This window comes from Haliotis cracherodii, unplaced genomic scaffold (assembly GCF_022045235.1).
Source record: "Haliotis cracherodii isolate W230 unplaced genomic scaffold, xgHalCrac1.p SCAF_12, whole genome shotgun sequence".
Taxonomy (NCBI): domain Eukaryota; kingdom Metazoa; phylum Mollusca; class Gastropoda; order Lepetellida; family Haliotidae; genus Haliotis; species Haliotis cracherodii.
In genome coordinates, this window is record NW_027266267.1 from 12,299,455 (window position 1) to 12,323,670 (window position 24,216).

At 42.4% G+C, this 24,216-nt stretch overlaps 1 protein-coding gene across 1 annotated transcript; it reads right to left on the reverse strand.

Annotated features, from left to right (window-relative positions):
• Window positions 1-224: 224 nt before the first annotated feature.
• LOC139457555 (uncharacterized) lies at window positions 225-15,495 on the reverse strand. The gene is made up of 5 exons (XM_071238932.1): window positions 15,421-15,495; window positions 14,356-14,691; window positions 13,645-13,701; window positions 948-1,274; window positions 225-556 (listed from the first exon to the last, which is right to left on the reverse strand). Exons 1-5 carry the CDS (start codon window positions 15,431-15,433, stop codon window positions 225-227), a joined length of 1,065 nt encoding a protein of 354 aa, XP_071095033.1. The 5' UTR covers window positions 15,434-15,495.
• Between the last annotated feature and the right edge of the window lie 8,721 nt (window positions 15,496-24,216).

A 24,216-nucleotide genomic window follows, 5' to 3' on the forward strand; every position in this document is an offset into this window, starting at 1 on the left:
CAGCCTTCCATTATGCGTTCTTTTTTTAATTATTATAATTTTATACAACCAATAAACGAACGTGTGAAGTAGCAATTTGAAGTAGAAGAACCAATTCGGCCATGTAACATATTTCCGTATATGTTTTATTCAATATCATAAAATCATAAAGATCTTCAGTTGAACTGTATTAAAATACATATGATACAACATGGCTGCCTGTCTCTTATGTTGGAGTGGTTTAGTCACTTACATTTGGTCGACATTCCAAATTCTTCACTCCAGTCAGTTTGAACATTCCATCCCACCAGTTCAGCTTTACACGTGTATCTGCCTCTGTCATCATCCTGTCCTACATCACTGACTGTCAGAGCGCTCTTGTGGTAGAAGTAATTTCCATGTAACTTAGAAACTGCCAAAGGAAGTCTTCCCATGTTTGCCGCTTCGACTTCATTCCGCCTCCAACTCCAAGTAATTAATGCATGTAAGTACCCTTTCACGGCGACGTAACATGTCAGCGTGACAATTTTATCGGCTTCAACTGTCTGAGGGGCGACGATGTAGGGAACCGCAATATCTGTTCATAAATATAATGTATGGCTATTGGTAAAGGTACAATGCAAGGATCGTTACAGGGGCCTAAACTCATATTTGAGTAAAACTATATAGCATAGTCATCATTTCTAAATGAAAATATACACATGTCACAGAACATTTTTCAAACAAGTAATAAGACAAATGCGCTGGCAAAATGTATGTTCGATTAAGCATGAGGACATGAGAATACCTCTCGTGGCATAGTATTTGATATATTCTGGAACAGGTACATTTTGATGATTTTGTGAGTGAATATCAAAAGGAGATGGCCAGTAGTTTTGATTTGAGATAACTTGTTTCAACTACATTTGTCTCATTTATCTGTTGTTTGTGCTTGGTTGATTGTACTCATATTATTAAATCATACTCACATTTTACAAATAGCCGTTGACCACAGTCGTACACTCTTGACCCGGTCGAGCCTGGTGACCCTCTGTGACATCTGTACTCTGCACTGTCTGGCCAGTCCACATTATACAGCTCGAAGCTGAACACCCCAGATCCTGAAGAATTCATTCTCCCGGTGAATGTTGCTCTGGACTTGTATCTGTCAGTGACATTCAGTTGATTATAGTTAGTTATGTGGAACAGAGATTTCGAAGATAATCGTTGCACTGTAAATTCTCTGAGACCAGGTCGGGGTAATTTCCATGACAAAAAGGCAGTACTCCCAAGGCGAGCATATGCAGGCGACACAGCTGAAATAATACAATGCATGGTAAAAAACACCCGAAGAAAAACAGGAAGCAGTAGTTCTGCGTTGAGTAGCAGATACAACTGAAGGTCACGGTGCCAGTCATTTGGCCGATCACTAAAAGGTTATTGTAAAAATGTGTTCGCGAAAAGGTGAGCGTATCCTGCTCCACCGGTGGCACATTGCGCAACCACATGCAAACAACATGGGAACATATGGTACAAGTCAATATAAGGAATTGTTTGAAATGTCCCCCACAGGCCTTCCATAAAACGTTTTGAAAGCTTTACTGAGGCATTAAATGTTGTAACCTTGATCAAACAACTTCTGAGCAAGAGTCGTATGACGCTCTTTGAAATCTTGGTAGAAAGAGTATGCTCTGTTGTATCTCAGAAGTTTCGAAATGTAAACACCTAAGGTTGTAGTTGCTGGAATATTGCTCGTCATGTAGGGAACGTTGACTATTGGAATGTTAAAGTCATCTACCTTGTCAAACAGTTTGGGTAGAGTGTTTTGTCACCCTGAATCTTTATGCCGAGATCTACATATGAAACAGATGAGGCGGTCTCACACTGGTCTCCTTTATTTCTTGTTCAAGTGGGTAAATCAGTGGAAGGGAATGGACTATTTGATTGTCATTGTGTATTCGTGCTAGATAATTTCCAGGGGTTCCCCCAGGAATGTGAAAATAGTCCGTCAGTGTTTACGTCATTTCAAGAATACAGTCTCGAGAAAAACGTATGAACGTTATACTGTGTCGTCCATACATTTATGAACGTCAGTTTCGCGGTCATGTGACCGACTTCTCGCCCAATGGAAAAGCTGTATATCGTTTAAACTTCACATTGATAATCATACAGCTTTAAAATATCATTTAGTAAAATAGAAAAACGGTACCCATGACTTGAATTTCTTTTAAATGGATGGTTGTAACTGAAATCAGTTTGTTTGTTCACGCAGTCCATCATATTGGTTACTGTACATTTAATTTTGTTTCCAAGTCAATCAGATAGCAATCAATCTGTTTGCGCTGAATGAACACACGATTTGCCGTGCCGTGTATAGTCGCGATGGCACATTTAAGTATTTTGTCATTTCAAAGTGAGGCCTGTTGTTTCCTCGCAAAATATATATGTTCTGATAAAACTTAGGTTCGATTTCCCCAATACTTCAGGGCTCGCTATTTTTAGTTCATGTGGATGGTATGGTATGTATGGGGAAGTGATGCTGTTGTATGTTTACATTTTGCATAGTTAGTTTCATAAACATTTCATAGGCATGTATATTACATGCGTATTGCGTAATTACATTGAACATTCTTTAAAAATCATTGGAAATATAATATATAATGTGCACAGTTAATATTATTAGTACGATATATCCACGATCCCAAAACACAGAAATGTTACAACGTCTTTTGTAGTTAGTCATTTTGAACATCAGATTTGGAAGCCACAAAGATATTTATGTTTCGATTTTAGATTGAAATAATTATATATTATAAGTAATGAACAAGCATTGACTTAATATATGCTTGAAAGTAGTGTGGAAGATGAAAGCAAATGTCATCCGAAGTTTACAGAGAAAAGAAATTTTAGGAAAGGACATTTAGGTAATGATGCTTTATATTTAGTTTTTTTGTGTTGTTTCAATCAAACCAAAGTATTTACTTTGATAATCGATTTCTTTATCGCAACTTTAGTGAACCTACATGGCATTCAAATTCATTAATTGTTAGGAATAAGCCTCCATCTGTAACAGCTATGATAACATACCTAAACGTGGAAGCGAGGTAAGTAGTAATGTAACAAAATTACTCACGTAGCCCCCGTCCAGCTGTGGGTCACTATACTCCAGACAACACAAAGTATCCACCACCACGAGGGTCGCATAGTGTGAGGTTCATCCAAGTGTAATATGTCAAAGCACCGTCCAAATAAGTCATCCTAGTTTGGCGAATGTGTATTCACTCATGCTTATTTCAACACGGTTTTTTTCAGCGTTATGATTCAAAGCAGTTTTCGCCAAGGTTCTTTCTATTACCGTAACGTGACTGAACAGAAGCGGGAACAGAATGTTCTTCCTCCCTATAAATGATTAACGACCAAAGTTTCACACAACAGAACTCAATTCAATTTATTGCTTGTCCTACGATACAGCTTAATGTGATCGGGTGTACTGGATCGTGGATTGGACGACCCTGCGTCAGTGTACACGACAGCTTTCGACGTTGCTCAAAATATCAATTACTAGTTCCTCCGACTATATCTGACCATATCTTATCAAACATCGGGGGTCATCACCATTGGGCGGGGATTATCACCATGGGGCGGGGAATATCACCATGGGGCAGGAGTTATCACCATTGGGGCAGGAGTTATCAACATGAGGCAGGAGTTATCACCATGGGGCGGGGTTATCACCGTGGGGCAGGAGTTATCACCATAGTGCGGGGGTTATCATCACGGGGCAGGAGTTATCACTATGGGGCAGGAGTTATCAACTTGGGGCAGGAGTTATCAACATGGGGCAGGAGTTATCACCACGGAGCAGGAGTTATGACCAGGGAACAGGAGTTATCACGATGGAGCGGGAGTTATCACCATGTGACAGGAGGTATCACCACGGGGCAAGAGTTCTCATCATAGGGCAGGAGTAATCATCATGGAGCAGGAGTTATCACCATGGGGCAGGGGTTATCATCTAGGGGCAGGAGTTATCATCTAGGGGCAGGAGTTATCACCTTGGGGCAGGAGTTATCACCAAGGGGCAGGAGTTATCACCATGGGGCAGGGGTTATCATCTAGGGGCAGGAGTTATCATCTTTGGACAGGAGTTATCACCATGAAGCAGGAGTTATCACCTTGGGGAAGGGGGGGGGGGGGGCAGTTATCACGATGGAGCAGGAGTTATCACCATGTGACAGGAGGTATCACCACGGGGCAAGAGTTCTCATCATAGGGCAGGAGTAATCACCATAGAGCAGGAGTTATCACCATGGGGCAGGGGTTTTCATCTAGGGGGAGGAGTTATCATCTTTGAGCAGGAGTTATCACCATGGAGCAGGAGTTATCACCATGGGACAGGAGTTATCACCATGGGAAAGGAGTTATCACCATGGGGCAGGAGTTATCACCATGGAGCAGAAGTTATCACCATGGGGCAGGAGTTATCACCATGTGACAGGAGGTATCACCACGGGGCAAGAGTTCTCATCATAGGGCAGGAGTAATCACCATGGAGCAGGAGTTATCACCATGGGGCAGGGGTTTTCATCTAGGGGCAGGAGTTATCATCTTTGAGCAGGAGTTATCACCTTGGAGCAGGAGTTATCACCATGGAGCAGGAGTTATCATCTAAGGGCAGGAGTTATCATCAAGGAGCGGCAGTTATCACCATGGAGCAGGAGTTATCACCATGGGTCAGGAGTTATCACCATGGGGCAGGAGTAATCATCATGGGGCAGGAGTTATCAACATGGGGCGGGAGTTATCACCACGGGGCGGCAGTTATCACCATGGAGCAGGAGTTATCACCATGGGACAGGAGTTATCACCATGGGGCAAGAGTTCTAATCAGAGGGCAGGAGTAATCACCATGGAACATGAGTTATCACGATGGGGCAGGAGTTATCACGATGGAGCAGGAGTTATTACCATGGGGCAGGAGTTATCACCATGGGACAGGAGTTATCACCATGGTGCGGGGTTATCACCATGGGGCGGAGGTTATCACCACGGGCATGAGTTATCACCATGGGGTGGGGGTTATCATCTAGGGGCAGGAGTTATCATCTTGGGACAGGATTTATCACCATGAAGCAGGAGTTATCATCATGGGGCAGGAGTTATCACCATGGGGCAGGAGTTATCACCATGGGCAGGAGTTATCACCAAGGGGCGGGAGTTATCACCATGGAGCAGGAGTTATCACCATGGGACAGGAGTTATCACCATGGGACAGGAGTTATCACCATGGGGCAGGAGTAATCATCATGGGGCAGGAGTTATCACCATGGTGCAGGAGATATCACCACGGGGCAAGAGTTCTCATCATAGGGCAGGAGTTATCACCATGGAACAGGAGTTATCACCATGGGGCGGGGGTAATCATCTAGGGCAGGAGTTATCACCATCAAGCAGGAGTTATCACCATGGGGCAGGAGTTATCACGATGGAGCAGGAGTTATCACCATGGGACAGGAGTTATCACCATGGGGCAGGAGTTATCACCATGGGGCAGGAGTTATCACCATGGAGCAGAAGTTATCACCATGGGTCAGGAGTTATCACCATGGGGCAGGAGTTATCACCATGAGGCAGGAGTTATCACCATGGAGCAGGAGTTATCACCATGGGCAGGAGTTATCACCAATGGGCGGGAGTTATCACCATGGAGCAGGAGTTATCACCATGGGACAGGAGTTATCACCATGGGACAGGAGTTATCACCATGGGGCAGGAGTTATCACCATGGAGCAGAAGTTATCACCATGGGGCAGGAGTTATCACCATGTGACAGGAGGTATCACCACGGGGCAAGAGTTCTCATCATAGGGCAGGAGTAATCACCATGGAGCAGGAGTTATCACCATGGGGCAGGGGTTTTCATCTAGGGGCAGGAGTTATCATCTTTGAGCAGGAGTTATCACCTTGGAGCAGGAGTTATCACCATGGAGCAGGAGTTATCATCTAAGGGCAGGAGTTATCATCAAGGAGCGGCAGTTATCACCATGGAGCAGGAGTTATCACCATGGGTCAGGAGTTATCACCATGGGGCAGGAGTAATCATCATGGGGCAGGAGTTATCAACATGGGGCGGGAGTTATCACCACGGGGCGGCAGTTATCACCATGGAGCAGGAGTTATCACCATGGGACAGGAGTTATCACCATGGGGCAAGAGTTCTCATCAGAGGGCAGGAGTAATCACCATGGAACATGAGTTATCACTATGGGGCAGGAGTTATCACGATGGAGCAGGAGTTATCACCATGGGGCAGGAGTTATCACCATGGGACAGGAGTTATCACCATTGTGCGGGGTTATCACCATGGGGCGGAGGTTATCACCTCGGGCATGAGTTATCACAATGGGGCGGAGGTTATCACCACGGGCATGGGTTATCACCATGGGGCGGGGGTTATCACCATGGGGCGGGGGTTATCACCATGGGGCAGTAGTTCTCACAATGGAGCAGCAGTTCTCACCATGGGGCAGGAGTTCTCACCATGGGGCAGGAGTTCTCACCATGGGGCAGGAGTTATCACCATCAGACGGGGGTTATCATCTAGGGGCAGGAGTTATCACCATGAAGCAGGAGTTATCACCTTGGGGCAGGAGTTATCACCATGGGGCGGGGTTATCACCATGGGGCAGGAATTATCACCATGGAGCAGGCGTTATCACCTTGGAGGAGGAGTAATCACGATGGAGCAGGAGTTATCACCATGGGGCAGGAGTTATCACGATGGAGCAGAAGTTATCACAATGGGACAGGAGTTATCACCATGGGGCAGGAGTTATCAAAATGGGACAGGAGTTGACACCTAAGGGCAGGAGTTATTACCATGGGGCAGGAGTTATCACCATGGGGCATGAGTTATCACCATGGGGCAGGAGTTATCACCATGGAGCAGGGGTTATCATCTAGGGACAGGAGTTATCACCATGAAGCAGGAGTTATCACCTTGGGGGAGGAGTTATCACGATGGAGCAGGAGTTATCACCATGGGGCGGGGTTAACACCATGGGGTAGGAGTTATCACCATGGATCAGGAGTAATCACCATGGGGCGGGGTTATTATCTGGGATCAGGCGTTATCACCTTGGGGCAGGAGTTATCACCATGGGGCATGGGTTATCACCTTTGGGCAGGAGTTATCACTATGGGGCAGGAGTTATCAACATGGTGCAGGAGTTATCACCTTATGGAGCAGGAGTTGTCACCATGGGGCGGGGTTATCACCATGGGGCAGGAGTTATCACCATGGGACGGGGGTTATCATCTAGGTGCAGGAGTTATCCCCATGGAGCAGGAGTCATCACCTTGGGGCATGAGTTATCACCATGGGGCAGGAGTTATCACCAAGGAGCAGGGGTTATCATCTAGGGACAGGAGTTATCATCTTGGGACAGGGGTTATCACCATGAATCAGGAGTTATCACCTTGGGGGAGGAGTAATCACGATGGAGCAGGAGTTATCACCATGGACTAGGAGTTATCACCATGGGGCGGGGTTATCACCATGGGGTAGCAGTTATCACCATGGAGCAGGAGTTATCACCATGGGGTGGGGTTATCACCATGGGGTAGGAGTTATCACCATGGAGCAGAAGTAATCACCATGGGGCGGGGGTTATTATCTGGGATCAGGCGTTATCACCTTGGGGCAGGAGTTATCACCATGGGGCATGAGTTATCACCTTTGGGTATGAGTTATCACTATGGGGCAGGAGTTATCAACATGTTGCAGGAGTTATCACCATGGAGCAGGAGTTGTCACCATGGGGCGGGGTTATCACCATGGGGCGGGGGTTCTCATCAAAGGGTAGAAGTTCTCACCATGGGGCAGGAGTTATCACCATGGGACGGGGGTTATCATCTAGGTGCAGGAGTTATCCCCATGGAGCAGGAGTCATCACCTTGGGGCATGAGTTATCACCATGGGGCAGGAGTTATCACCAAGGGGCAGGGGTTATCATCTAGGGACAGGAGTTATCATCTTGGGACAGGAGTTATCAACATGAATCAGGAGTTATCACCTTGGGGGAGGAGTTATCACGATGGAGCAGGAGTTATCACCATGGAGCAGGAGTTATCACCATGGGGCGGGGTTATCACCATGGGGTAGTAGTTATCACCATGGAGCAGGAGTTATCACCATGGGGCTGGTGTTATCATCTAGGGGCAGGAGTTATCATCTTGAGACAGGAGTTATCACCATGAAGCAATAGTTATCAACTTGGGGCAGGAGTTATCACCATGGGGCAGGAGTTATCACCATGGGGCAGGAGTAATCATCATGGGGCAGGAGTTATCACCATGGGGCAGGAGTAATCATCATAGGGCAGGAGTAATCACCATGGAACAGAAGTTATCACCATGGGGCGGGGTAATCATCTAGGGCAGGAGTTATCACCATGGGGCAGGAGTTTTCACCATGGGGCAGGAGTTATTAACATGGGACAGGAGTTCTCACCTAAGGGCAGGAGTTATTACCATGGGGCATGAGTTATCACCATGTGGCATGAGTTATCACCATGTGGCAGGAGTTATCACCATGGGGCAGGGGTTATCATCTAGGGGCAGGAGTTATCACGATGGAGCAGGAGTTATCACCATGGAGCAGGAGTTATCACCATGGGGCGGGGTTATCACCATGGGGTAGGAGTTATCACCATGGAGCAGGAGTTATCACCATGGGGCGGGGGTTATTATCTGGGATCAGGCGTTATCACCTTATGGAGCAAGAGTTATCACCATGGGGCATGAGTTGTCACCTTTGGGCAGGAGTTATCACTATGGGGCAGGGGCAGGAGTTATCAACATGGGGCAGGAGTTATCACCATGGAGCAGGAGTTATCACCATGGGGCGGGGTTATGACCATGGGGCGGGGGTTCTCATCAAAGGACAGGAGTTCTCACCATGGGGCAGGAGTTATCACCATGGGACGGGGTTATAATCTAGGATCAGGCGTTATCACCTTGGGACAGGAGTTATTGCCATGGGACAGGAGTTATCACCATGGAGCTGGAGTTATCTCCATGGGGCAGGAGTTATCACCATCGTGCAGGAGTTATCACCATGGAGCAGGAGTTATCACCATGGGGCAGGAGTTATCACCAAGGGGCGGGAGTTACCACCATGGAGCTGGAGTTATCACTATGGGACAGGGGTTATCACCATGGGACAGGAGTTATCACCACGGGGCAAGAGTTCTCATCATGGGGTAGGAGTAATCACTATGGAACATGAGTTATCACCATGGGTCGGGGGTTATCATCTAGGGCAGGAGTTATCACCATGGGACAGGAGTTAACACCATGGGGCAGGAGTTATCACGATGGAGCGGGAGTTATCACCATGGGACAGGAGTTATCACCATGGGGCAGGAGTTATCCACATGGGACAGGAGTTCTCACCTAAGGGCAGGAGTTATCACCATGGGGCAAGAGTTATCACCATGGAGTAGGAGTTATCACGATGGAGCAGGAGTTATCACCATGGGGCATGAGTTATCACCATGGGGCAGGAGTTATCACCATGGGGAAGGACTCAGTCCACTCCATTTTCCATCCAGTTTCACATGTGATCTCGCACTTCCCCGTTTTCAGTTACTGTTTTTATGAAACTATGTTATTGATTGCTAGCCCGGCAGCTAACCGCAGCTACTTTCACACTGTTAAATTTGCTAATTTTCAGGATGACATGAAACAGGACATGTTTTAATGTCATAAAACATTTGAATGGGTTACGCAGATCATATTCCAGCTGGGGTCAATTCTCGAAAATACGTTAATCATATTAATGAATATAAGGCTTCTTTGTACGTGACTTCGAGTGACTCAGTTTAACGGCGTATCAGCATGACGTGTGAGGAAATCACGAGGCGATGCAGGTCTCACACTTTCCCCACTGTGGTGAAACCAACGAGCACGGATGTAGTGCAAACTTTAACACATATTCATTGAGAACCAAGATTTGTACACAGAATGACAGCATTCTGCCAAGGCTAAGAGACACAACTCTGCATAGGACATTTTGGCGTTTTGGACGAAAGGGCCAACCTGACCCTGCTGCATAATGAACACGAGAATTGTTGCAAAGCCATAATTTATTTGAAACTAATTACACAGCTGTAATGTGAATGGACAATTAAAGAAAGTTCGTGGAATGCATAACAAAAGTGTTCTCATTTGGGATATGTACATCAGGGCCCACTTGCACAAAGCGATCTTAGCGCTAAGATGATCGTAACTCCCATACTTTAGCATAGGCTTACAATAGTCTTAGCGCTAAGATCGTTTTGTGCAAGTGGGCCCAGGTCACTGACATGATCTTTATAAGAGATACATACTGCTATGGTGAAATCTAAGCCATGGTTACACCTTATCAACAACGTTCTGTTCTCTGTATGTGGTACCACTCCCATACTATAAACAGAACATATCGGAACCATTACCTCAATACTATCAATTACTGAGACATACTATTGACCACCTTTTACTTGGCCAACTCATGATAGTATACTAGATGTGTGACATTGCACGACGGTAACAATTCCGTAGATATGTTCCTCCATGTCACACGCCCGATCACTGTTCTCGTTCCGAGGCAGAGGCATCATACTACAAGGAACAGCTGCCGTATGTATCATCTGGACGGTCACACCATCCGGCGCACATTGTCCTGCTCCAGTGCTGTCTGGTTGCCATGGTAGCTCATCTTCTTCTCCACGACACACGTCCGTGTTACTTCTCCCGTCGTCTTTATGCCGTGACCTCTTGCACTGAATACAGAAAGAACGCATTCAACAGAAATAAGCATAGATGTACAGACTGTCATTCTGGTGCCAGATAGACAAACAAGGGAAACAGTAAAACATATTGTTCGTGTTACAATTTCAAACACAAACTATGTGTGTGTGTGTGTGTGTGTGTGTGTGTGTGTGTGTGTGTGTGTGTGTGTGTGTGTGTGTGGCTGCTTGTACTAGCCCGGACTGATGCCAATTTATAGTGCTAGCTCACTGAGATACCATGCCGCATTTCAACATGAATACACAACTCAGACACAGTGTATTGACTCCGAGCCGACCAGTCCTTGTTTTAGCCCCTTAATGCTGAGCGCCAGACAGTGTAACAACAAATACCATCTTCAAACGTCTTTTGGTATAACGCGGCCGGGGATCGAACCCCGGACCTTCCGCTCTCCGGGAGGATGCTCTACCACTGGACCACGGAAGCGGTCTTTCAGTGTAGGAGTTACAGGTTCTTATTCCGAATAGATGATCTCCAAAGAATACATGCGATCAAAGTATGGTCTTACCGTTTGATAACAAAGACAAAATGAGAACCGCTACCAGGATTCCTATAAGTACGGCATATCCATCTGTAAAATTTAAAAAATATCATTTACTTTACATATACATTTAACTGGTCGTTGAGAAGAATTCAAGTTGAGTGTTCACCACATGTTTGGCAGGGAGAACGTTTTCATGAGGCATTATAACCATGGCCTAAGAATGTGCACTATAATATTGAAATCGATATACCATTGCCAGTAGTTATGATTCTGGATATAAAATCCGACAATGCCATATCCATACTCATAAGAAATCATTCGATTGCGACTATATCATAAGCAATTTTTTTTATATAATCTGCATGTCAGATAGTGATGGTTGCAGGTATTCGCGAAAAGGTAAGCGCTGGTAGCACCGTCGTGAACACATGGAAAGGAAAGTCAGTTTGGCTTTGCTAGTCACTGATGAGACATATTTTGAAAAATCCCCCGCCTGTGTGCCAAACCAATCGTAGAAAAGTTCACTTAGGTCTTGAATAACTTCATATTACCAAGTACATACAAAGCACTACACAGTGTCTATTACACGTTGAAAAAACGTATACTGCCCGAGTATACACTCTATACCGAGTAACTATAGACCTGTTTGCACTGTTTCTCCTGTATCTGCACTACATATGTGTAAAGTAGCTATCAGACACGCACTTTTGCTTACATTATCTTCGGCAGTTTCCGACTGTGCTCGGAAATGTTTGTAAACATTCCTGATTAAGAAGTTATTTTATATGTCACATTAATGTAACCATATCCTTTAAAGATTTGTTTATTTCCTACAAGTTCAAAAATACGTATCTGGCCTTAGTTAATTACTGTGGGATATCCCAAAATGCTCTGCTTATCACTCCATCTCGCGCTCAGGCCAATTCCATTGTTTTAGCCAGCCAGCCGAGCACGTTGTTTCAACACAGAGCACATTGTTTTGGACCAGCTCTAATTAGCTATTTTATCAATGAGTAAGTACACCCCTTTATCTGATATATTGTTGTTTTATGCTATAGAAGTACATTTGTCTGTGATGGTTTTAGTGGCAAAGTTTAATTTTGTAGAAACTGTGTTAAGTATCGAATTACCATCTTGTAGCAGCCACTGTCTATAGTCAGTATAGGAACGCCGTGTAGAGGCTGTTTCATTGCTTATACATATTTTCATCAGCATAGTAGTAGTAGAATTGTAACCTAGTCAACATTTCTTTTCTCAATGGTTGTGTGAGCACAAAGAAGTGCATACTATTTAAATTGTGTTATGAGATTAACAAATAAACTACGGGTTTTAGTCGTAGTGACTACTGTTATAGCTATCTATCCCATAAGCAGTTATCTCCCGTTGGCCATGCTGTACTGCATGAGACGCGAATTTCCCTTGTACTGTAATTATACACTTCTACTCCATTGTTTTTCCTTTGTTCCGTTTTGTTTACGTTTCAATGCCACGTGCAAGCGAGGGACTTAAATAAGGCTCGAATCTCAGAGTGGTTTATAGAATTAGGCATTGATAAGTTGTTAATTACTAAGACTGTAATTGAATGGAATTGTCAGTTTTGCATATTGTATTGTAGTTACGTCCTACTAGGCCTGGAAGCCCATTCCAGTCGTTTACAGATGTAATAACAGAGGTAGTTGGGGGTAAGTCTATAAACCTCAACGGGTACATTGTCATTTGTTTGTCGATACTTTCTTTATGTTAGTTACTTTGTAATTAGTTAGATTATTTAGTATATAAACTGTTATAAAGGTGTTCAGACCCACTGGATCTGTTATTTTACTGGAAGTTACTGTGAGTGCTATTGGTACATTTGACATTGTATGTAAAAGATACTTTCTACCATGCAGATGTTTATATTGTACTTTTATGCATTGTGTTCATTGAAAAGAACTACACTGTGTGTATTACGATGCTGAAATATGAATGTATGATAACTGATACTTTCAGCCATATATGATTATTATATACATGTGTAATATGCAGATACGATACAGCATTATCATCTATGAAAGGCCATACATGATGTTACCAAGTATATTAAAAGTTTGTATATTGTTGTTTAGGTCTACCATCTTCAGTATTAATAAAATACATGGACCCAGAGAACGACTTTGTCCAGCTTTTACATATGACAATGTACACTATACACAAAGTCGGGTATGTTGACATACATGAACTTGTGGATATTACACGGGCCAGTCTGCATGATACACGATTTACAGTAAATACAGGTCACAGTATAATCTGTGTGCCGAACAATGAATTGCAACTTTTCTACTCTACACCATACACCATACTTATATACTTACACTTATTCGGCGATGTCATAACTGGCTTTGTTCCTGAAATGTATTGAATGTTATATACTAAACTTCACTATGCATCAACATATTACACTCCTTATTTTTATACATTACAAAAACAAAACTCACAAAACACCTATTACTAGTATATAACTATTACATTCAGAATGCATGCATTCAACAACTCGCAAAAGACAAAAAAAGTTTGTACCTTAACAAAATACATCTACTATTTATATCAACATTTTCTTAGAGAATACATTCTTATGTTAAATATTTTGACATACTTTCAGTGACACTATTGTAGTCACTGCCTAATGAAGAAGCCTACATTATTTTCTATTAACATGATTTATCTTTGCTGAGGGTGATAACTTTATGTTTACACAAACCTGAAACAATTTAATATCAAGTTTATGTGCCGAGGGCTAAAATTATTTCACTTGGGACACACATTTCATATCAAATCGAAGTGAGTGCATTAATAGTCCATTTATATACCACATACGAGTATATACTTTGAAGAGGAAAATGCATACGATAGGGTTTTCCTTCCATATTATGGTTTTTCACTGCCTAATTTGCCTTTTACGCCCAATAGTATCTGTTTCTTCGGAAACTCACTCACTCACTCATTTTTTATTTGACAGTTAAGTAGCACAGCTGACGCAATACACATAACACCGGATTACAATTGTGAACGTATGAGACACGTACTTGAGACAAACAGGTCGTGTATACACCGAGTCATGGAGACCTTGGTTGCACCTTTTTTCTCTCTCCTGCATCTGTACTTTCCAGCGTCAGCTGGTGTAACATTGTAGAGACAAAAGACATAGGTGTTGGTATTACGGGAGGTAACAACCTCCACCATCCTGGTTCTGAGCCAGTACTTAGGAAGTATGTAGACCTTACTGGAATCCACTGCCATCAACTTATCCCCACTAGGTGTCATGATGTAGAATTCATATTGATAGCGAGGCATCTTCCACGCTACCACTGCATGATCACCTTCACTCACTTGTGTGTAGTTCGGGACTTTTTCCATCTTTGCTGTAAAACATCACAATTACACATACATAAGTTAACAGTGTGCATGTATGAGTGAAGGCGTACTGGCATGAGCGGGGGTATGTTTTTTGATGTTCATGTGAAAGTGTAATGTGCATAGTGCTGAATCATTAGTTATATTTAGGAGGCAATAAATACAAATTTCAATTTTGTCATTACTATGGATGTGTACAGAGCGCTTTAAAAATATAGAACACTTGATTATTATCGTTCTTTACTTCCTGGGGTGTATATAACCCAACCATTAACAGTCACACTACCATCTCCTCCAACTGGTTAGGGTGATGTGTGAACAGGAGCACGCTAGACTCTCAGGAGACAACCTGCCGAACACCTGATTTGTGTATTAATATTTGTATGTGTTTCAAATAAAGATATATAGAGGCAGATAGTGTAATGTAAAAGTAATGTAAAGAAATGGCATTCGTCTATAACAGGGTGCTAAGATAGAAAGTCTCATCAAGTTAACACATGTCAAGCTAGATACTGGCATGACTGTATGGATCATGTTTTGTAACAGAAGACATTTGTATGACCTTCGTCTGGAGACTAGAGCTATGTCTTACAGTCTGATACTACTAGGTAAACTGTGGATTCTGCCCTCTGCCCTTAGAAGCATTTGTAATTAGGATGAACAAATGTGTCATATGAACATGCAAATTATACAACTTGACTACCTGCCTTTGATGTTGTAGTGGTTTAGTCACTTACAGTCTATGGACATTGTAAATTCTTCACTCCAGTCAGTTTGAACATTCCATCTCACTAGTTCAGCTTTACACCTGTACCTGCCTCTGTCATCATCCTGTCCTACATCAATGACTGTCAGAGCGCTCTTGTGGTTGAAGTAGTCTCCATGTAACTTAGAAACTGCCAAAGGAAGTCCTCCTATGTTTACCTGTTCGACTTCATTCCGCCTCCAACTCCAAGTAATTGATGTATGTAAATACCCTTTCACTGCGACGTAACATGTCAACGTGACATTTTTATCGGCTTCAACTGTCTGAGGGGCGACGATGTAGGGATACGCAATATCTGTTCATAAATATAATGTATGGCTATTGGTAAAGGTACAATGCAAGGATCGTTACAGGGACCTAAACTCCTATTTGAAGACAACTATATAGCATAGTCATCATGTATTCTAAATGAAAATATACACATGTCACAGAATATTTTCCAACAAGTAATAAGACAAAAGCGCTGGCAAAATGTATGTTCGATTGAGCATGAGGACATGAGAATCCCTCTCGTGGCATGGTATTTGATAGATTCTGGAACAGGTACATTTTGGTGATTTTGTGAGTGAATATCAATAGATAGCCAGTAGTTTTGATTTGAGATAACTTGTTTCAACTACATTTGTCTCATTTATCTGTTATTTGTGCTTGGTTGATTGTACTCATATTATTAAATCATACTCACATTTTACAAATAGCCGTTTACCACAGTCGTACACTCTTGACCCGGGCGAGCCTGGTGACCCTCCGTGACATCTGTACTCTGCACTGTCTGGCCAGTCCACATTATACAGCTCGAAGCTGAACACCCCAGATCCTGACGAATTCATACTCCCGGTGAATGTTGCTCTGGACTTGTATCTGTCAGTGACATTCACTTGATTGTAGTTAGTTATGTGGAACAGAGATTTCGAAGATAACCGTCTTACTGTAAATTCTCTGAGTCCAGGTCGGGGTAATGTCCACGACAGAAAGGCAGTACTCCCAAGGCGAGCATATGCAGGCGACGCAGCTGAAATAATACAATACATAGTAAACACGCATCCAGGAACAGGTAGCAGTAGTAACAGCAGTTCGGCATTGTGTTGCAGACCAACAGAAGATTATGATGCATACATGCAGTGTGAACATTTGAAGTCTGCAGCAGTATGAACATTTGAAGCATTATACAGTGTACATATTCAAGCAGCATGCAGTGGGACTCTTTGAAGCATGACGCAGTGGGACCCTCTGAAGCGTGAGGCAGCGGGAACCTTTCAAGCATGAAGCAGCTGGAACCTTTCAAGCATGACGCAGTGGGACCCTCTGAAGCGTGAGGCAGCAGGAACCTTTCAAACATGAAGCAGCTGGAGCCTTTGAAACATGAAGCAGCGGGAACCTTTCAATCATGAAACAGCGGGAACCTTTGAAGAAAGAAGCAGTGGGAACCTTTCAATCATGAAGCAGCGGGAACCTTTCAAGATGAAGCAGCGGGAACCTTTCAAGATGAAGCAGCGGGAACCTTTCAAGATGAAGCAGCGGGAACCTTTCAAGATGAAGCAGTGGAAACCTTTCAAGCATGGTGCAGTAGGAACTATTGAAACATGAAGCATGGGCGTATGCCAAAATGATCTGAAGGTAAAGAATAATTTACTAAACATTCATTAGTTTTCGGGGTATGTTCTTAACAAGTATAAGCTCTAAACTCTGTTAAAGTGAGTGAGTGAGTGAGTTGGGTTTAACGCTGCTTTTAACAGTTTTCAGGTTATATCACGGCGTGTCAGCTTAATGTGGGAGGAAAGCCCGAAGTGATGCAGGTCTCAGACGTTTACCACTTCAGTGAAACCCACGAGCATTGGTATTGTACTGACAAACCTAGAAACATAATCTGGGCGAACCGGGATTCGAACCCACAATCATAGGTTTCTGGCGTGCCCAAGGGACGCAACTCTGCACAGCGAATCGCGGCACCTTAGTCGACTGGGCCACATGTGCCCCCTAAACCCCTAAACACCGCATTAGCGTCTTTACATGTTAGACAAATTTATCTGAGCTTCACACTTCAACAACACGTTAAAACCCAATAGTGATTATTGTGTGAATGAATACCTTTGTCAGTGCTTCAGGACTCTGTCATCTGCTGATACATGTTAGATTATTTATATTTGAAAACTATCAAAAAAGATTCAACAACAACAGTCAATTCAATTTGTTTTATCATCCTTATTTAATATCACCACACGATATAAACTACGCACTTGAGTCGGGTATTTTTGACTTCGAAACAAAATTATTTCCTCGTCGGAACAATGAACAGTTAATGTGTCTTCCTAGCTCGTTTCCGTTACCATCGTCTTGTCACTGAAATGAAGTTGATATTCTAAATTGCAGAGTCATATGGAAAACATCATACGCGGTGATCATTACTCTTTTACAGAAAACGTTTACAGGAGTACTGCTATGAGTGAGTATGGTTTTACGCCGCTTTAAGCAATATTCCAGCAATATCACGACGATATGGGCTTCACACATTGTAACCATGGCGGGAATCGAACCCGGGTCCTCGGCGTGACGAGCGAACGCCGTGATATTGCTGGAATATTCCTAAAAGCGGCGTAAAACCATACTCACTCACTCACTGAGTGGCGGATGCTACAGGTAGAGCAGAAGCAGGACAAACTGAACCTTGTTACGGACACCTGGCCTCATCGCTGATTTTCAGCGATCAATTCATTTCATTGTCACCACTATTTAGCCTTATGCGCCCAATGAGATCTGTTTCGGAAGAAATCGAGGCTGATTTTTCTCTGGCGTTGATGGTGTACATTTAACGAGATGTTTACTGGAATAAGTGTTTACTTCATTTACATAAACCATATTATTTGTTATTACTTTCAATAGATGAGCCCTCAGATAAGTTACATTGTTTTACTTAACTATATCGTTGACTCCTTAATGAGCAAAACAGCTAACATGACTGCGTGCTCCTTGTAATGACATTAGAAATTAGTGTTGTATGAATGCACAATCCTGATGAGAGACTGACTCACAAGGACAGCAGTTTCAGCTTGCCATGCTGTGTGTAGTCACGATGGCCAGTCAAGAAAACTAAAAGTGAAAGAGATGTGATAAAGGTTTAGGTATCATTTCCCAAATAGTTCGGCGCTCTCTATATTGACCTGGCATGGATGCTATGGTAAGCATGCGGAAGTTATGCGGCTCCATGTGCACATTTGTTGATAATTCGTTAACAATCATTGCGTATAAATAGGATACCAAATATCATATCAAATGAATGTCCCTCATGAGTGAGTGAGTGAGCGAGTTGGGTTTAACGCCGCTTTTAACAGTATGCCAGTTATATCGCGGCCTGTGAGCTTAATGTGGGAGGAAAGCCCGAAGTGATGCGGGTCTCAGACGTTTACCACTTCGGTAAACCCACGAGCTCGGATATGGTGCTGACAAACCTAGAAACATGATCGGGGCGAAACAGGGATTCAACCCACAATCATAGGATTCTAGCGTGCCCAAGGGACGCAACTCTGCACAGCGAATCGCGGCGCCTTAGACGACTGGGCCCCCCGTGCCCCCGAATGTCCCTCATGAAATAAAGCTTGGGACAAGTAATACTTATTCCACTCGGGACATACATTTGGTGTGATTAATACCCTATTAATATCACCCAAAAGAGCACAGAGACAAAATATGTTGTTTTATGTTTTACTGAGCATTATGACGATTGCTCATTGTTTTGTTATGCGCAAATAAGGTCATGAGATTGTGACGTCATATGATCGCATTGATGACAACTTCCTTAGTGCATGACATTATGTAAAATCGTTCAAACAAAAAAATATCTGAACTGATGTCTTTATATGGGATCAAGAAACCCACATTAGTCTTCAGTTTCTTACAAAAACATATGAGTCGGAAATTGCCAAATTAATTCACTTGGGACGAGTAATCCCTAATTCCTCGTTGCTCTTAGGGTCTTCTCTAAGTAGTGGTGTAAGCAGCGGGTATTGTAATTATGTAGTAACACAGCGTAGTCAGGCTGTAATTTATCCGGATTTATTTCTCATCAGTAAGCTGTCATACAATAAAGGCATTACTGACTCATGTTAAAAAATTGAAAATTTTACAATATCCACTTGTTGACTTGGTTGTGATATGAAAATAAGAGTTCAGTAGCACATATATAGTTCTCAACCCTTCACTTCCTCAGCCATTGTAAATTTATATTAAAGGTCCTTTACAAAGGAAACAAACACTTCATCCGCTAACATTCTTAACCTTGATTAGATTACTCGTAACTGCTGGTAATCAAATTGTGCAAACACAAAAACTTTATTTATACACAAATAATGAAATCAGGGATATGTATATTTCATGGACAATCAAGAATATTGACTGATAACTTCAAAGGCTCAAAGTACATCTGTAACGTTAAATATTTTTCTCTCACTGGTAAACAAACACAAGAAAGACAGGGCTGAATGAAGGTGTCAGATATTGCTGTACTTATATAGGGGCTGGCTGTTTGGAATAAATTGTAGATAGGAATAAATACACAAAACAACATAAGTGTACTTACTTGCAGCGGTAGTGTTAAGTCCTCGGGAGTGACTATTTTTGCACAAGACCACAAAACACAGTGCAGCACGCCAGAAATACATGTTTAATATTATCCTTGCAATATGCACGACATGTGGTCTATTAGGCTTGGATGTACCATCATATCACACATTAGCCTCGTGGTCCCTTACTCGCGAGACCTCTGTGCAATAATTTCCGCATACACAACCGATCGCCGCGACAGTTCAAAGTGTCTGACAATAATATTAAAGATATTATTAAAGGAGACCGGGCTTTTGATTTTAACTTCTTCCTCGTCAGAAATTAGCTATGATAGTGGATTCTATTTCACGTGTCCATCTTTGAAATGTTGTTAACATTAAAAATCATGAATACACAATGCCATTTAGAAAGTGGTCAAATGTAACAAATGTTATATTTGGGATAACACTTTCTTAGTAAAGTACAGATTCTTGTACTTTTTCTTGTTTGGGGGTGTGGGGGTGGGGGTAGGTGGGGGTTGGGGTGGGGGGTGGGGGTGGAGTCCTGTCCGGGATTCGAACCCACGCACGCCAGGGTGAGGTCACTGGACCCTGACGAGATAAGGGAACCTCTCGCACCTTAGGCGAGTTGGCATTCAATGTCCTAAAAATGTAATCTGTATGTAATCGAAATAGATTATTCTCCAGCATTGACGTTATATATTATTCTCTTGTTTGGATTCTGCTTGACATCTAACAACAAGAATGACATATCAATATAATTTAATGGTGTGACAATGTATCCTGCATGCTTAATATCACCACATGACATGAATACACACTTGAGGTAGAAGAGAGTTATAATTTCGAAACTACACTGTATCCTCGTTCCTGTTTAACTTGAAGCCTATATTATTCGCAAGGGAAATTGCAACTCCAACGAATTACCATACAGATAAAATTTAAATTTGTACACACGACCTGTATTTGTCCAAGGCTTGCTTTTAACTAATTTAGGTTTTGCTCGAAGAACTTTACAGATTGCAACTGACTGGCATCGGTATGAGCAGATTTTAAAGAGATCAACTGCATACATATATTACTGTGAGTCACGCACTGTTTTCTTAGCAGAGAGGAACCGATAATTCTTTTCCACAACATTTCATGTTGGATAGCACACCAGGGTTGTTTGGTTGGTTTGTTGTTTAACGCCGCACTCAGCAATATTCCAGCTATATGACGGCGGTCTGTAAATAATCGAGTCTGGACCAGACAATCCAGTGATTGATATCATGAGCACCGATCCCTGCAATTAGTATCTATGACATGCTTCAACCAAGTCAGCGAGTCTGACCACCCGATCCCGTTAGTCGCCTTTTACGACAAACATAGTCGCCTTTTACGGCAAGCATGGGTTGCAGAAGACGTATTCTACCCCGGATCTTCACAGGTTGGCACAACAGGAGTGAGTGAGTGAGTGAGTTTGGTTTTACGCCGCTTTTAGCAATATTCCAGCAATATAACGGCCGGGGAAACCAGAAATGGGCTTCACACATTGTACCCATGTCGGGAATCGAACCCGGGTCTTCGGCGTGACGAGCAAACGCTTTAACCACTGGGCTAAACGACCGCCCTGGCACAACAGGAAGGAATAACAAAATCATTTATGACTAAATAATAAATGTATCAGCTAACCTAAACGAATTTACCCTAATTCAATATACTTAACAAAATATTCACTCACATTAACTTCACTTCATTCCACTCTCCCCCTGTAAATCATATCATACACGCATACACTTTCCAATTACAGATCACCGCAATCCTTCCTAACAACGCACTCACTGATACAAACTAATACTACACAAGATCATAACGCTAAGAATTCATGTCATAAATCAATACGGCAATGCATATGCGATCAAGTATACTGTGCATTTAAGTATACATTACACATGAGTATCATAGAACGTCACAGTCACAATTTAGTCACTACACACATTGAATGCTGTTTCCACAAATGTAACTCCAACTCTCACAACAAACGTCTCACATCGGGTTTCCTTCCTCTCATCCCAGATATTTACGGGTTTTCGTCATCGTCACTTCCTTGCTCACGTTTCGATCACACAGTCCAAATGCCTTTCTCGGCGAATGGGTCATCCCTGGTCTCCGGACTTGATAACCCAATCTACATGTTACAGTCAAATGTGTAAAATTAGTCAATGTGTAAATTGACTGAAATTCTTATTTAGGCAAATTTACAAAACGGCAAAATATTTAAGTCATTTTAAAATGACTTTTCTTCCTTTTCATTTGTCAGTTAGAGATACTAAACGTTTACACATTCCGACGTTCACACAGTTTGGCCCTCACTCCATTAAGAGTCATACTCCAAGTCAATTCTTATATTTTTTTGTGTCATTATTTCTACCTTAAAAGATCTATATCTATACGCAATATTTAGTACATGTGACTTCATATTTACACTGACAGACATACAAATTCCAACTGTATTGTGGAATGAAACCGTTCCTCAAAACAAGAGCTGACATGTATGCTCCACATGTTCTTGAGGAACAACTTTTGTAGTTTCTTTGCAACAAATGTATTCAAAACATATCCTCATTAGATGAGAAATGTATGTTAAAAACTACCTCAGTAAGTCTGTCACAGTGACAGCGCGTCGTAATACATTTAAATCAAGTACAAGATGTCAAATTGGCCGACACGATAAACGTGCCGGGAGAGATTTTGGAAGTTGTTAATGAACCTGTGGCGGTTACATGTGTTAGTCATCATTAATCAAGTCGTCGATAATTGAAAGGTGATTAAGGATGTGTTAATTAGACACAAAGGTAAATTCAAAGATTGCTGCAGACTCACAATCAGCCCAGGCACGGATCAGGTCGCTACTTCGATAGTTTGGATGTGAATTTCTTCGTTTTGTTCACTATAGGTTCGGTCGGAGTGAGGATATTCGTAAACAATCATGCAGCCAAACTCTCTGACGTTGCTCAGTGTATACTGAAACGCTGAGTTTAAGATTAAAGTGTCTAAATGATCAGCAAGTATGCTTCTGTATGTATTCGTGCTAGCGAATTCCCAGGGGCTTCCCAAGGAATGTGAAAGTAGTCCGTCAGTGTTTACCTCATTTCACGAACACGGTCTCGTGAAAAAGGTATGAACGTCAAATTGTGTCGTTCATACACTTATGAACATCAATTACGCGGTCATGTGACCGACCTCTCGTCCAATGGAAAAAAAACGTATGTCGTGTAAACTTCAAATTAAAACAATATAACATTATGACAACGAATTGCAAACGTTTTTATGTTCTATGTTTTAATGTCCTGGACACAACAATCCAAAGTGTACACTTCAGTATCATACTTATATGAGTTACTGTACATAGAGTTCGAGCAAGAGAGCACAGAAAAAACTATACCTACACGGTTATTCAACGTAAACGATCATTAACATACTCAGAAAAACAAAACAATATCAATTGCGCATCTAACTGAGACATAGAAGCACAGTGATTTATACTGCACAATGCATTCAACAATGATGGGGGTAGCAAACGTACAATGACGACCTCTAACCCACGGCCATATAACTTACTTCGCGCGAGATACATTCCATATAGTTCATTTTGGTGAGAGATCTTATCTGTTTTGTACCATATAGATAACTGCACAAATGTCAATACTTATGCGTAATATCTTAACACTACACACACTTTCCCACAGACAGGTTCACAATAAAAGAACCTAACCATGAAAGTATGTACATAAATATCAGTTGCCCTCTATCATTCCAGGGTTAATTGACCCAACCATAGCAACCCAAAGATCTAATCCACTGAGTTACAACATACAAATTCAAATGTGCTACCTGAAAATTAAGACAATTAGCATATTGAAACAATATCATTCCAGGATTTTGAAAACATGTTTGCCCACCAGCATATAGCACTCGGTATTCGAGACTTCACAGTATCGTACCGCCGTCATATAGCTGGAATATTGCTGAGTGCGGCGTTAAACAACAAACAAACAAACAAAGCACAGTATCGTACATCTTGCGCCGTAATCTTACAATGTTTATATTTGGCTTCAAAAACAAACGGCGGTATCCAACCCATTTTCCCCCGGACATCTAGCCTTGTTTATTCTACTGTCAACACCTAGCAAGAACCTAAAGACCCTATTTTGAACTGAGCTAAAACA

Bases quoted from the DNA above. Each gene is read 5' to 3' on its own strand.
- LOC139457555 (XM_071238932.1), bottom strand. The intron at 13,702-14,355 runs GTACGTGTCTCA...AGTGAAGTTTAG, and splicing joins ACACGACCTGTTTGTCTCAA to TATATAACATTCAATACATT. The intron at 557-947 runs GTGAGTATGATT...ATTTATGAACAG, and splicing joins TCAACGGCTATTTGTAAAAT to ATATTGCGGTTCCCTACATC.